Source organism: Ixodes scapularis, unplaced genomic scaffold (assembly GCF_016920785.2).
Source record: "Ixodes scapularis isolate PalLabHiFi unplaced genomic scaffold, ASM1692078v2 PGA_scaffold2__306_contigs__length_199485367, whole genome shotgun sequence".
In the NCBI taxonomy this organism is placed as follows: Eukaryota; Metazoa; Arthropoda; class Arachnida; order Ixodida; family Ixodidae; genus Ixodes; species Ixodes scapularis.
Genome location: NW_024609857.1, coordinates 143,526,312 through 143,538,924, shown reverse-complemented (window position 1 = coordinate 143,538,924; position 12,613 = coordinate 143,526,312). Strand labels below are relative to the sequence as shown.

At 43.6% G+C, this 12,613-nt stretch overlaps 1 protein-coding gene across 1 annotated transcript in view; it reads right to left on the bottom strand.

Annotated features, from left to right (window-relative positions):
- Positions 1–298: 298 nt before the first annotated feature.
- LOC8053993 (4-coumarate--CoA ligase 1-like) overlaps positions 299–12,613 on the bottom strand; it is a 50,665-nt gene continuing 38,350 nt past the window's right edge. The window contains exons 8-9 of the mRNA XM_029987895.3: positions 1,135–1,398; positions 299–453 (exon numbers count right to left, since the gene is read on the bottom strand). Of these exons, the coding sequence (XP_029843755.3) occupies positions 299–453; positions 1,135–1,398 (419 nt within the window). The remainder of the gene's footprint in view (positions 454–1,134; positions 1,399–12,613) is intronic.

Below are 12,613 nucleotides of genomic sequence, written 5' to 3'. Positions count from 1 at the left end.
GAGCAACATCGTTGACCTGCCACACGCCAATCAATTGCTTCTTTTATGGGCACATTGAATCATTCAGGAATGTAAATTAATATAAAGATTTCTGCAAGTGCAGTCCTTGAAGAAGTAAAAAGCGAACATTATTGCAAGAAAGAAAAAATATTAAAAAAAATTAATCGCAGCCATGTGTGCATTCAGAAATTTAAAGAGACAAAACCTTACCATGTATGAGTACAGGTGGGGTAAGTTATACCAAAACCTTTATTTGCTCCTGGTAAGCTCTATCTGCACACAGGTGATATTAATTAGACTATTTGCTTGAGGTTATCGAATCAGAAGCGGAAGAACCCAGAGATGCCGCATAGGCCTTCAAAGCTGCCCGCTTCACCTTGGCAGTTGGAGTCCTGGGTAGGTGATCAAGGAAGTAGACACCGCCGTGAAGGTGCTTGTATATTGGGCATACGTCTATAATAAGTGGAAGAAAAAGTCATTAAGCATTATTAACTATGGCAAGAAACGAACAGATCACTTATCTAAAACACGATGAGTCGTTCTCTTGTTTCTCCCATTTGTTGGGTTACATAATTCCATTACCTCACTCAGCGTAGCCATTTTTTACTCAAGTAAAGGAGCTGTAGTCATGTTTTTGTTTTATAATAACAGAAGACAAAAATACAAATATTCAAAATAATTGAGTAGAAGCGCGTTACACTGTAGAATTAGCTATTCCAGATTCCTACGAAGACGTATATACTTGCCTATCCTATTAAACAAAATGTCCTTCATCAACTGATCAACTGGTTGTTACTATCTGAGCTCCTTCAGCACTGAATATCCAGATGAACTAAAATTGAGCCAACTGGCACTCATATTAAGGAAGTATTTCATCAAAGGCGCGGTCGAAGACATTGCTCATCCTTTTAAGTCTTTAAAAAATCGGTCCATTTTCATATTCTTGCGTTTCTTTTTTTTTCTTTTTTTTTTTGCAGAGCCGTTTTATATTTTAGGTTTCGACATAGCTTTTTTTTTGCTTCCTTAATGTTTCCTAAACTATGGTGCTTAACAACGTGACGCATCCGGAAACGTACGAATAGTTTATGTATCTATTCCACGCGATATTATGCACTTTCCAAGTTTCGCCCTCACCTGAGACTGTCTTTTTCATTTCCGCCGCCGTCGTCTTCCGGTCCTTTTTGTGGGACTCTTTGAGAACGACGAAAGCGGCGGCCACTTCAATATGCTCGTCGTGTGGCAGGCCTGCTACTGCGACTTCGGCAATCTCGTCGTGGTTCTTAAGAAGAAGATTCTCCAGTTCCGAGGGATAGGCCTTGTCGTTCATGCACTTGATGAATTCCTTCAACCGGTCTACAAAGTAGACCCTGCCGTCTTGGTCGTAGTACGCGATGTCCCCTAGAATCGGCAATGCACCAAAGGTTTAAGTGGTGGCTAGTAAGAGAAACTTGCATTTTATAATAAAGCCATGGATAACAAAAACGATTAAAAGAATGCTGCTTCCACTTCTAAATTTATTCCGCACCTTTTATCTTGAAATTATTCTTTTTGTAACTTCTGACGCCAAAACACCGGCTGCTGTGAAGTTTGCATACTTTTACGCCATACTCAAGTGATTTACTCACTACTGTCCCATTCACTGGGCAGCGTAAAAGTACCTTTAGCTTTACGCTGCCCAGTGGAGATCGTTATGACACGGCGTATAAAGGTCCTTTTAACTAGGGGAAAGCATATGTTAAAGGGAGCTCCCGAACCTCCCTTTACATCTACCTCGAACACATAAATTCGGAATAAAAAATGACATATATATATATACCTATATGCTGATTAATGTTTTATACCAAATTAAACATTTACAAGTAGCAATCACGGAAATAATTCTGAACACAAACGTCGTGCAATACGCTAGCAAGAACCGAAACTTGCACTAGCAGGCTTGGTGCTCGCGCGTTCCGTTGAAGGTGTCGATTTCAAAATTGCGCCCAACTTATAATGCAGCACGACGGCGTACGCAAAGAACACTCGAGCTCGGAAGTCTATTTGTTATCATACTCATTTCCAAGCATTGCCGCGTGCTTCTCGAAAGGCTTATTTTGCCGTGTTGGGTGTTTACTCTCAAGAGCCTTGAAGGGAGGCACATAATTTTAGAGTTAACGTGTACGATGCCTGCCGCCAGAGGTTTCTTGTATAACAAAGCAAAACAACAGCAACAAGCAGTGGCGTACCAACTTGTTTTTCAGTGGAGGGGCAAACCAGACCCCCCCCCCCCCTCCCCCGGTCGCATATTTTTACTAGTGAGGGGCCCAGCTTTTGCCGAACTTTTCTAAAGATTCGGAAATGATTCGGCAAAATGCACTGTTACCAGACTTAACATTGATATTTAGTTCTCTATGACGAAAAAAGGTTAATGTTTTTTTTCTTAACTTTAATACAACATGTAGTGCCTATTGACACAGTTATGACTAAATAAAGTAATATTCTACAAGATAGTATCGATGTCGCTTTTGTGTGTTTACTAGGAATTTTAGTGTTTGCTTGCAGAAAGTGGAGTGACAACGAGGTTGGGTAGTAGCCGGTGCAGTCACAAATCACGCTATGAGAGTTTTGATTTTGAGGCATCATCAGCGCACTTCTGCAAGCTTGATTACGTTGTTAAAATAAGGCAATCCCTGCGTTTTTACTTTCTCTGGGAGTCACCGTTTTTCTTGCGCGAAAACAGAATGCAATGGTTGCTTTTCCTTCACAAGAAGAGAAAACAATATTGGAAATATGCATGTTTTCCGATTTGAGTCACTTGACGTCAGCTTAGCATGAAAGTATATGTGTTCCATATTCGCAAAGTTACGTTTTTAATCTTTAAATTCCAGTTTCTGGTGTTAGAACACAAACGGACGTTTAGGAAGTGGGGGATAGTTACGAATGTCGGATGTACAACATCCAGCATGATAGTTCTGTGTTTAGTTTTATGGAGATACATGGATCGCGAAATAACGCGAACTAAAAAGCAATATTATTTTGTTTTGGCACAAACTACATGTGAGCTCAAAACAAGACTGTTATAATAATAATAATAATAATAATAATAATAATAATAATAATAATAATAATTTCATTTGCACATTCTGGAAGGGGCCCATGTGGTGGTGTGCGGGGCTAGGCAGATAGGTGAAAACCCTTACGCAGAGCTCCTGCCAGCCAAGCTTCTACGTAGTTCAGCTACTTTACTCAAATTACTGCAGTTTAACTACTTCTCTGGGTAGTTTAGTAACTTTAAATTACATTTCAATTTTGGTTATAAGTAGTTTAACTACTTTTCCGAGTAACTTCTACTCAAATTACAAATTACGTTCGAATTTTAGTGGTTGTTTTGCCCATCAACAGAGATAAGATGTTGGAAGGTCAGCTAATATTTGCAGAGGGGGAAGCATGTGGCGTAGAAAAGGGGGGGGGGGAGGAAGAAAGTAATTTGGATAGTTCAAAACCCCCCAAAATTTTAGCGAGCCCCCCACTGCAACAACACTGCTAAGAGGCGCGGGGAGCGAACAGACACGACGCAAGAGAGGCCGAGTAACTGTGGGATTAGCGCCGAAGACTGGCGTTTTTCTGTGTCCCGAAGCTCAAGTAGACTTGACGCATTTGAAGAAAGGGCTTGTCTCCGCTTCTCCGCAGTGTAGGAATTCTTGCCTAGTACAGGAGGTATACACACTACATCCTCACTGAAAAGGGGTAACAAAGTGCAGCACCCGCTCTGAAGTTAATTTGGTGCTCCTGTATAGCTTGTGCTGTCTTTCGAGACGTCATCTGGTCATTTCACTGAGTAAAGTAATGGCGGCTATAAAACCGATACAAATAAGTGCTTTATAAGCTGAGTGTGTTAAACGGTTCGGCAGCGAGAATAAAGCAATTACTCTATGGCGTATTAGTTGCCGCCATTTCCCCAAAAAAAAAAAGTGATGCATTTTCGAATTTGCCGTTCTTTCGAAAAAAACTGATGCACCTCCGATTTCCCCAAAAACAATGCATACCGGCCAATTAAAGAAACAAAAAAAACGTTGTATAGGAAATGAAAGGGCATTCTGAAAGAGTGTTAAAAAGTACTTCAACTTTACTTTGGAAATACATTGTATTTATAGTACTTTACTTCAAGTGCATTGCATTCGGTGTACTTACTACTTTACTTGAAGTACATAACCCCTCATTTACTTTGTACTTCCAGGTAGTTTTTAGATGTACTTTATGCAACATTGTAAGCAATCGAACGCAGTCTGCAAAACCAAGCTCAGGCAGTGCTAAACCTCAAAGGTGAGATGATACATCCGCAGTACATCCTCGACTAAAAAGAAGTGCACGACAATTAGGCATGCAGAAGCAGAACCAGCTATTAAAGCATTTATGTGAAAACACAAGCCGCTTTATATTCGGCTAGCAGAATTTCGCTAACGCATCAAAACCTTTGTAAGTATTTCCTTTTTAGCATAGAAAAAATAAAAGTAGCTTCAAAAGTAATTTGCTACTTTTTAGGGGAATTAGTAATTTACTCAATTACTTTCTATTTGAGTAATTCATTCATTCACTCTACTCAAATTACTTTTGAGGCTAATACTCAGTGACTTAATTACTTTTTTAGAGTAGCTCGTACGTGTCTGCTGCCAGCCCGCCACCACATATGAAAAACAAAGCAGAGAAATAAATGTACAGAATATACACACTACAGAAAGTACGTAAAAAGGAAAGAAAAGAAGGGTAAAACATGTATCACATTATGACAAGGATGCCAGCAGCATCCCATACATTCTGGAAAGCTCTCGTGACTCCGCCCCGTTTGACGGTAGTGGGCTGCGCACACTGAGCGTAATTGTCAGTTGTCAGTCAATGTTTCAACTACCTCGTTTCATCAATGGAAAGGTCACATTATCCAGAATGCACCGCATCATTTGTAACTTGCGCAGTGGACTGCGTAAATTAATGGTCGATCTTCTGTTCTTGAGGCAGAAAATATTCAAGAGAACCACAAAAGGTCATAAACGCAAAGTTACCGTGTCGCCTACTCCACACCTCGCCGTAACCGCTGGTTGTACTAAACTGTGCGACGGTAACCGCGCGACTGCGCGGCGTCCATTTGCGATCCATGGTTCCGTCGCGTTCGTGCGCGTGCGCAGACATTTGCCAAATTTTGCCGAATCTTTGCCGAACTTTCTCTCAAAATTTCGGCATGTGCGGAACTTTGCCGATTCTGAAGTTCGTCATATTCGGTCCATCACTAACGTTTACTGCGTGTGTGTGCGTAGGCGTTGTAAAAGGAGGGGGGGGGGGGAGAGGGCCAATTCTGTATGCGCACCGGGCGCTCTGGTCACTGGCTCCTTTTACGGCGCAGGCGATAGACCCCCTAGCAACGACGCTCACGCCGGATTGGCTGCTGGGCAACGCGCGGGCACTTAAATTTCGTATTCGGACGGCGCGTGTATCACTCGAAGCGCGTTAACCCGCGCGTTAACCCACCCCCGCGCCCGCGTTCCCGCCGCTTCGCGGCGACAGTGTGCGGCTGCTAATTACAAAACGATTAACCCACTCACCCCCCCCCCCCCCCCCCCTCCCACGTACACGCCGCTTTGCGGCGTCCAGCCGGCAACCCAAGCCCCGCTGTCCCCCATGCACCTCCGTAAATAGAGTTCCATACGATTTAGTGCAGCGATGTTTCGTCAACAACATTCGTTTTCTTTCAGTGTTAATCGTAAAAAAGAAATGTCGTAAATATCGCCAAATGCCTCGACAAAACAAAATGTTCGAGGAAAAAACATAAAAGAAGTAAGCCCACACCATGGATAGAACCCGGGTCTGATACATATGAGGCAGACATCTTACCACTAAGTTGTGCTTCCGGTTCGGAAACTCGCATTGTAACCGCTGCCTATGTTGACGGCGGCAGCGCCTATCTCCACGAACCAGCCAATCCGGCGTGAGCGCCGTTGCTAGGGTTTTGTATCGCCTGCGCGTAAAAAATATGCCCCCGCGGGCCGGGGGGCGATTTCCTTGCTATTCCTGGGGCGCCGCCGGCCAGTGTTTGCCCTGCCCAGTGGCGGCCGTTTCAGGGGGGGGGGGGGGGGGGGGGCGCAAAGCACAAGTCTTGCCCATCCCCCCCTTTGAGAACTGGGGGGGGGGGTGGGGGGCAAGACACATGGCTTGCCCCCCCGGTTGGTACGCCCATGGCAACAAGAACAAGCTAGGTAACAACCTTCCAAGAAATATTTGACCAGTTCTTAGCGTTTATTGAAATACACTGCCTGTAATCTCGGCCCCGTCATACGGCCGCAATGCCCAGCCGGTTCGAGGAGGTCAAATATATGGGAAGATGGCGAACCTTTTTCAGGACAGCATACACGAATGCATCGGCGTTTGTTGACGAACCATTTCCTTTAAAACGATACCTCAGGTTCTTCATTAGACCACCTCGAGGTGTGCGACGCACCGCTCGTCCAAGCTTGTCCTGCTTCATTCGCCATGTAGAAGGGCTTTTCTTCCCGATTTACGCTAGTTCACGTTCCGCAAATCGTTGCATTAGCCCTAAAGAAAAAGAGCACGGCCTTTGATACCCATCCATACATATGTAGGAGCAGCTATCCATAGCGCTTGAACGGCGCCAAGCTCATGGTATAGGATCAAACAAGAGACACGAGGTGCCTCCAGACCACGAGCTGCACGGACTCGACGACCTATTCCCAGCCACCAAAATAAAGGCAGTACCACTCCATTGGACGCCAACCACCAACCAAGCTTTGGAGAGTGAAAAATATCATCGCCAACGTTACGCTTCTCAGCCACCCCAAAAGCGACGCGCCTCTCCATTATGGTCGACGCCTCAGATAAAGCTGTTGGACGGGTTCTAGAAAGACAAGACGGGGGCAATTGGCAACCACTTTTCTTCTTTGCAAGAAGGTTGACTCCGACAGGACAGAGGTACAGCACCTTTGTACGTGAGCTGCTGGCGATATACCTTGCCATTAGGCACTTTCGCTACTGCCTGGAAGGCCGAAGCTTCTTTGTCTTGACACCCCATAAACCGTTCACTTGCGCGCTTGCCTCCGACAGTACGGCACACACTCCGCGTGAGGTACGGCACATGGTATGGATTTCGGAATTTACCACCGACGTTCGCTTCATCAAGGGCACGGATAACGCCGCAGCTGACGCACTCTCCAGAGTTGGGGTCAACCTGCGCCTTGCAGTTCCTTACGATCAGCTGGCCGAAGCACAAAGACGCACCTGGAGTTACAATGCCTACGGACATTTCAAAGACCTTAGTCTTCAAAGACGTGCGCATGCCCGACTCTGACGCCAAAGTTGCATGCGAAGTATCGACACATCGACACTTCACATGTTGTAAATAAATATGTAGAGTGAGATATAGCGAGCCTCCACTCTACACGTGCATCATCCGTTTATTCGCCGTGTGATAAAAAACGCCCCTTGCTGCAGGTACCTTAACGCTCCCGTGTGAATGGGCTGTAAAGGATTATGATAAAAAAAAAAAAAAAAAACTTTTGCGCTTTTACGTTTGATTTTTGAAATTATCTAGATTTATTGCATTCCGTATGTGGGGCAGAAATTGCTTTGGGCTATAGGATTTTCCAGCGCTCAATCCCCGCACCAAACACACACTACTATCGAACTAAATAATTATAAAATAGCATGTGTGGTAGGGTTGCCTTGCTGCATGCCCATCCGGGAGGAACAACACGAAGCCGGGGTTTCCAAAACAAGAAACTACATTTCTTAAAGTAACAGCAAAGGGTTGCTAGTATTGAAGTATAACGTGGCCATAGCGTTCGATGTACACGCCTCCGTGACCTCGGTCCGTCTCCCCTCTTCCGTGGGCGTGTCCCCTCTTTTATTCGCCTCGAGATCGAACCGTGTCGCCACGGTGCGGCCGAAATCGGAAACGCGCGAAAGAGGGGATACCGCCGTGCGTCGTCTGCTACGGGCGCACGCTCAGAAGCATGGATCTCGACGACGCAAGCCCGTTTCTGGCTGAGCTTGACATTCCTTATTAAATGTTTTATGTGTTTTTTTTGCGTTTCTTCTTACTAAAAGGTTGTGTTGTATCGTTTCCCACGCGTAGAAATTCAGCAAAGCGATTATTATTAAGTCGGAAGCTTTCATAATTTTAGTGTGGTGGTTTGTATACACAGTCGCTGGTCCCACGTATTTGTGCTATCTCGCACAAGCCTTGGCTTTCATAAAGCATTGAATGTTGAGTGGTCTGTGGTTTGATTAGAAAACTAACCCGACCGATCGTTATCTTTTAATAGACTAATCAATCAATAAATCCGTATGCTAATTTTTCGCCGGTCATATTGCGTGAAAGACGTTAAAACTACACATTTTTTTACTGGTTTTACTATGTCATAAATGGCATATTGTAGTCCCATTCTAATCTTCACGTTGTGAGTCCTACATAAATATGAACACGGGAAGCCTTTTAAAATGAAGTATTTTTAAGTTATTTTTTAACAGTATAATCACCCTCGGCGAAATGACAAGCACGCTGAGTGCTTGTCATTTCCTGTGTCATAAAAGAAATAAACATGTCAAAAATATTAAAGGAGGCAATTTTTACTCCTTGTTGACTTTTTCCAGCACAAACTCCAATTAACCGGCAAAAAAAAACGCAATTAAAGCATTGCTTGAATAATCTTAAAGTTAATCGATGAACTGCCCAGTTCCGATATACGTTAGGTGAGGGCGGAGGGTGATCGGAAAGTCTCGTGAAGGTCGCTAGCCCTCATCAGTAAAAGAGTATCACTGCGGCCGATGCTGTCTGTGTCGTGGTGCGCGTCGTTTATTGGGGTTGTAGAGTCTACTGTGTTTGAATACAAGATTATTTAGCTAGAAATTTATAGTATTAACCTCTTGACATCCGCGGCCCTCACCAAGAAAATTGAAGCGGGTGAACCCTCACTACCGAGAAAAGCATTTAATAACAGGAACATTGCTGCGTTGCTCGGTTACACTCGTTTATTACAGACACGGCAGATATATTAGAACAGTTTGTTTCACTTGTTTCAGTGGTCCTGCAAACCGTGCAGTTTGCAGATCTTAACTAAAAGAGACACTCTCTCCTCATCGCAACGCAGTAGATTTTTTCAAACTCCAAAAAACTTACCCACACTATGGCACAGTAAGAGGGCAGAGAAACTGAATAGCATGGTAATTTCCAATACAGCGCTAACTTATCTTCATTCTAAATATTTATATTACTGTAAAAGCTAGAAGTTAAAAAAAAGCATAGATGCTGCGATCTCACAGTACCAGTATTATGTCATCTGGGCTGGAATTTATTGTTTTTTTTTTATTTCCCACGTTGATGAACCGATACATCCATTTTAAAAGAAACAAATATTTAACATAAATATTCCAGTTCAGCCGGAGACAGGCATCAGTCGTGGTGAACCATGCTTTCCAACGTCTGCCAAGAACAGACAACGCACCCACAGAAGCGATTGTACAAATTTAGGCCGCACGCTGGCAACACGATTCGATCTTCACTGAAGCACCAAACAGTCCCGCATCCTTTCCTGCTAGAATTTTTTTCCCACCGATAGTATGCGACAAAATAAACGCAAGAATCTACGCCGTCTCGCGCGCGAACGTGGAGAGCCTATGGGACGGCCGTTCTCCTATCCCCGCTTTGATGATGATAGCGCGACCGTAGCGCCACCTCTTGGTCGACCTCGAGGCCAATAGGCTCTCGCGCCTATTCTTCGTGCGCTGTTGTGCGCCTTCTCTCTCTCTCACAACGCTTCTCGGACGTAGTCCACTTTCGGCGGTCGGCAGCGACCTCTGGGCGTGGTGGCAGACTCGCTCCCACACATGTTAATTGCATGAGGGAGATTTCATTTCAATTCGTTTAGGAAAAAAGTACATTTATAAAGAATAACAAAAGATTATATGCTGGGCAAATTTTTCATTAGGACGAATCTCAATACCGTTTTTGTATCATATCTTTAGTTCTCTATTCTTTTATTTCCAAAACGACCAAAGGCGGATTTTAGGGTTTGGTCTATCGTCACAGGTTGCTATTTGGGAGATTCGCAAGACTCGAAAACCTTCTGTTGCGATTTTCAAGCGCTCTTCACGTCCGGCGACTTTGATGGTGACGTGGAGGTCGTTTAGCGAAAGACTGGACGGCAAGCTTCTACGAAAACCGTTTACTCGAACATACAGATTCGATCACCGCACGCTGGCCCTCATCCGACCTCCTCCTCTTCTATAGAAGAAATCACAATCTCCTGCAGCCACTGTTTGGCATTAAATATTCGACATCCTCCCTGCCAAAAAGATTAGAAAGCAAGAGCTGCGATATTTAAAAATTTCCAAAGAGTGCAGAAGTCCAGAGTTCGACTTGGGGCAGTTCCGGTTCTTCCTAGCACTGTCCTCGCCACTGGCCTTGCTGTGTTTCCCCTCGTCCCCTCGCGGTGTCTTGCCCACCCCAGGGCCGGTTTGCTCATCTTGCGGCTGCGGCCGCGGCTGCGGCCAAGAGGGATTTTTACGTCACGGGACCAGCTCCATGGGGACAAGAAAGTACCTAGCGTCCCTGCCTAATGGCGGAGAGATCCGCATCGCTTCAAGCAGAAAACCCTAATTTCGCTCGCAGAAACTGAATGCAGGGACTTTCAACTGGAGTCCAATTGACCGCCCCTTTATACTGTAGGAGCGGCAAATAAAGTTACGGACAGGGAGAGTAAATAGGAGCCAAAATAAAGAAAAAACCATACGAGATAAAAGCAGTAGCAGTATATTTATGTACCTTCGCCGGCGCCGGCGCCTCGCGCCTTCTGGTATGGTCGAGAGGCTAAAGCGCCGGTATTTGTCGCGGCGTGAAAGTTCCGGGTTCAAATAGCGCTAGGGACTTCTCTTTTTTTTGGTATTTTGCGCGTGTCTTACTTTTTAACTGTGATCCTTTTTAGGAAATCATCCACTTGCACTACTGCGGCTTACACGGTTTTTACTGTTAGTCCCACCTGTTCAATCGAAACACCGGGAAAAAAAAAAGATCAACGCAAGTTAACGCGCTAATACAACCATTTCACAATATTCATTAAAAGGAAACCAAGGTAACAGCATTTGTATGGCTTTCACACAAACGGAGCCGAAACAAGCATCCTTTCCCCAGCAACTAAAATTTTATCTGTTTTTAAATAATGCTCTTGCTACGATTCCTTTCAATGAAAAGAGACGCCTATTTAGGACTAATAAAAACTGCAGTTGTGACAATTAAAAAAAATCTCCAAAAAACAATCGAAAAGAAAAAAAAAAGACTAGCAGCTGTGGATACATTGATTGAGCGAAAGCCTGCAGGCAAGGCAGCAAGTCAAACGTCTGAGAAAGTAGTAAAACCGAAATAAAAGAGGTCATACTTTTACTAGCATGGAATGTGATAAAAAATATATTTATACTCTTTACATTTTGTTGTGGCAACCGTTTTGTAATATTAACACATTACTTGTTGAATTTTAGTTAGAATAGCAGACGATCACGACCGAATGCAAAAATGAATCAGGCGTCGACATCGAATAAACCTCTCTCTAATGCAAACACTTAAAATGACTTTGGATCAAGAAATGGAATTAATTATAATTATTTCCATATGTTGATCCAAAGTAATTTTAGGTGTTTGCATTAGAGACAAGAACCTAAAATGACCTTGGACCAAGAAATATAATTAATTATAATTAATTCCATTGGTTGTTCCGAAGTCATTTTAGGTGTTTGCATTAGAGAGAGGGTTTGCGATGTCGACGCCTGACTCATTTTTGCATTCGGTCGTGATCGCCTGCTAATCTAACTAAAATTCAACAGGTAATGTGTTAATATTACAAAACGATTGCCACAACAAAATGTAAAGAGTATAAATATACTTTTTATCACATTCCATGCAAGTAAAAGTATGATCTCTTTTATTTTGGTTTTACAACTTACTCAGACGTTTGACTTGCTGCCTTGCCTGTAGGATTTCGCTCAATCAATGTAGCCCCAGCTGCTAGTCTTTTTTTTTTTTTTGCTCGTTTCTTGTAGTTATTTTTTTTTTTAATTGTCACAACTGCAGTTTTTTTTTTTTTTTTGGTCCAAAATAAGTGTCTCTTGTTATTGAAAGGAATCGTAGCAGGAGCGTTATTTAAAAACAGATAAAATTGTAAATGCTGGCGAAAGGATGCTTGTTTCGGCTCCGTCTGTGTGAAAGCCATACCGATGCTGTTACCTTGGTTTCCTTTTAATGAACATTATGAAATGGTTGTATTAGCGCGTTAACTTGCGTTGATCTTTTTTTTTTCCGGTGTTTCGATTGAACAGGTGGGACTAACAGTAAAAACCGTGTAAGGTGCAGTATGCAAGTGGATGATTTCCTAAAAAAGATCACAGTTAAAAAGTAAGACACGCGCAAAAGTACAAAAAAATAAAAGAAGTCACTAGCGCGATTTAAACCCGGAACTTTCACGCCGCGACGACAAGTACCGACGCTTTAACCTCTCGACCATAGCAGAAAGCGCGAAGCGCCGGCGCCGGCGGAAGTATCTAAACATACTGCTACTGCTTCTAGCTCGTGTGGTTTTTTCTT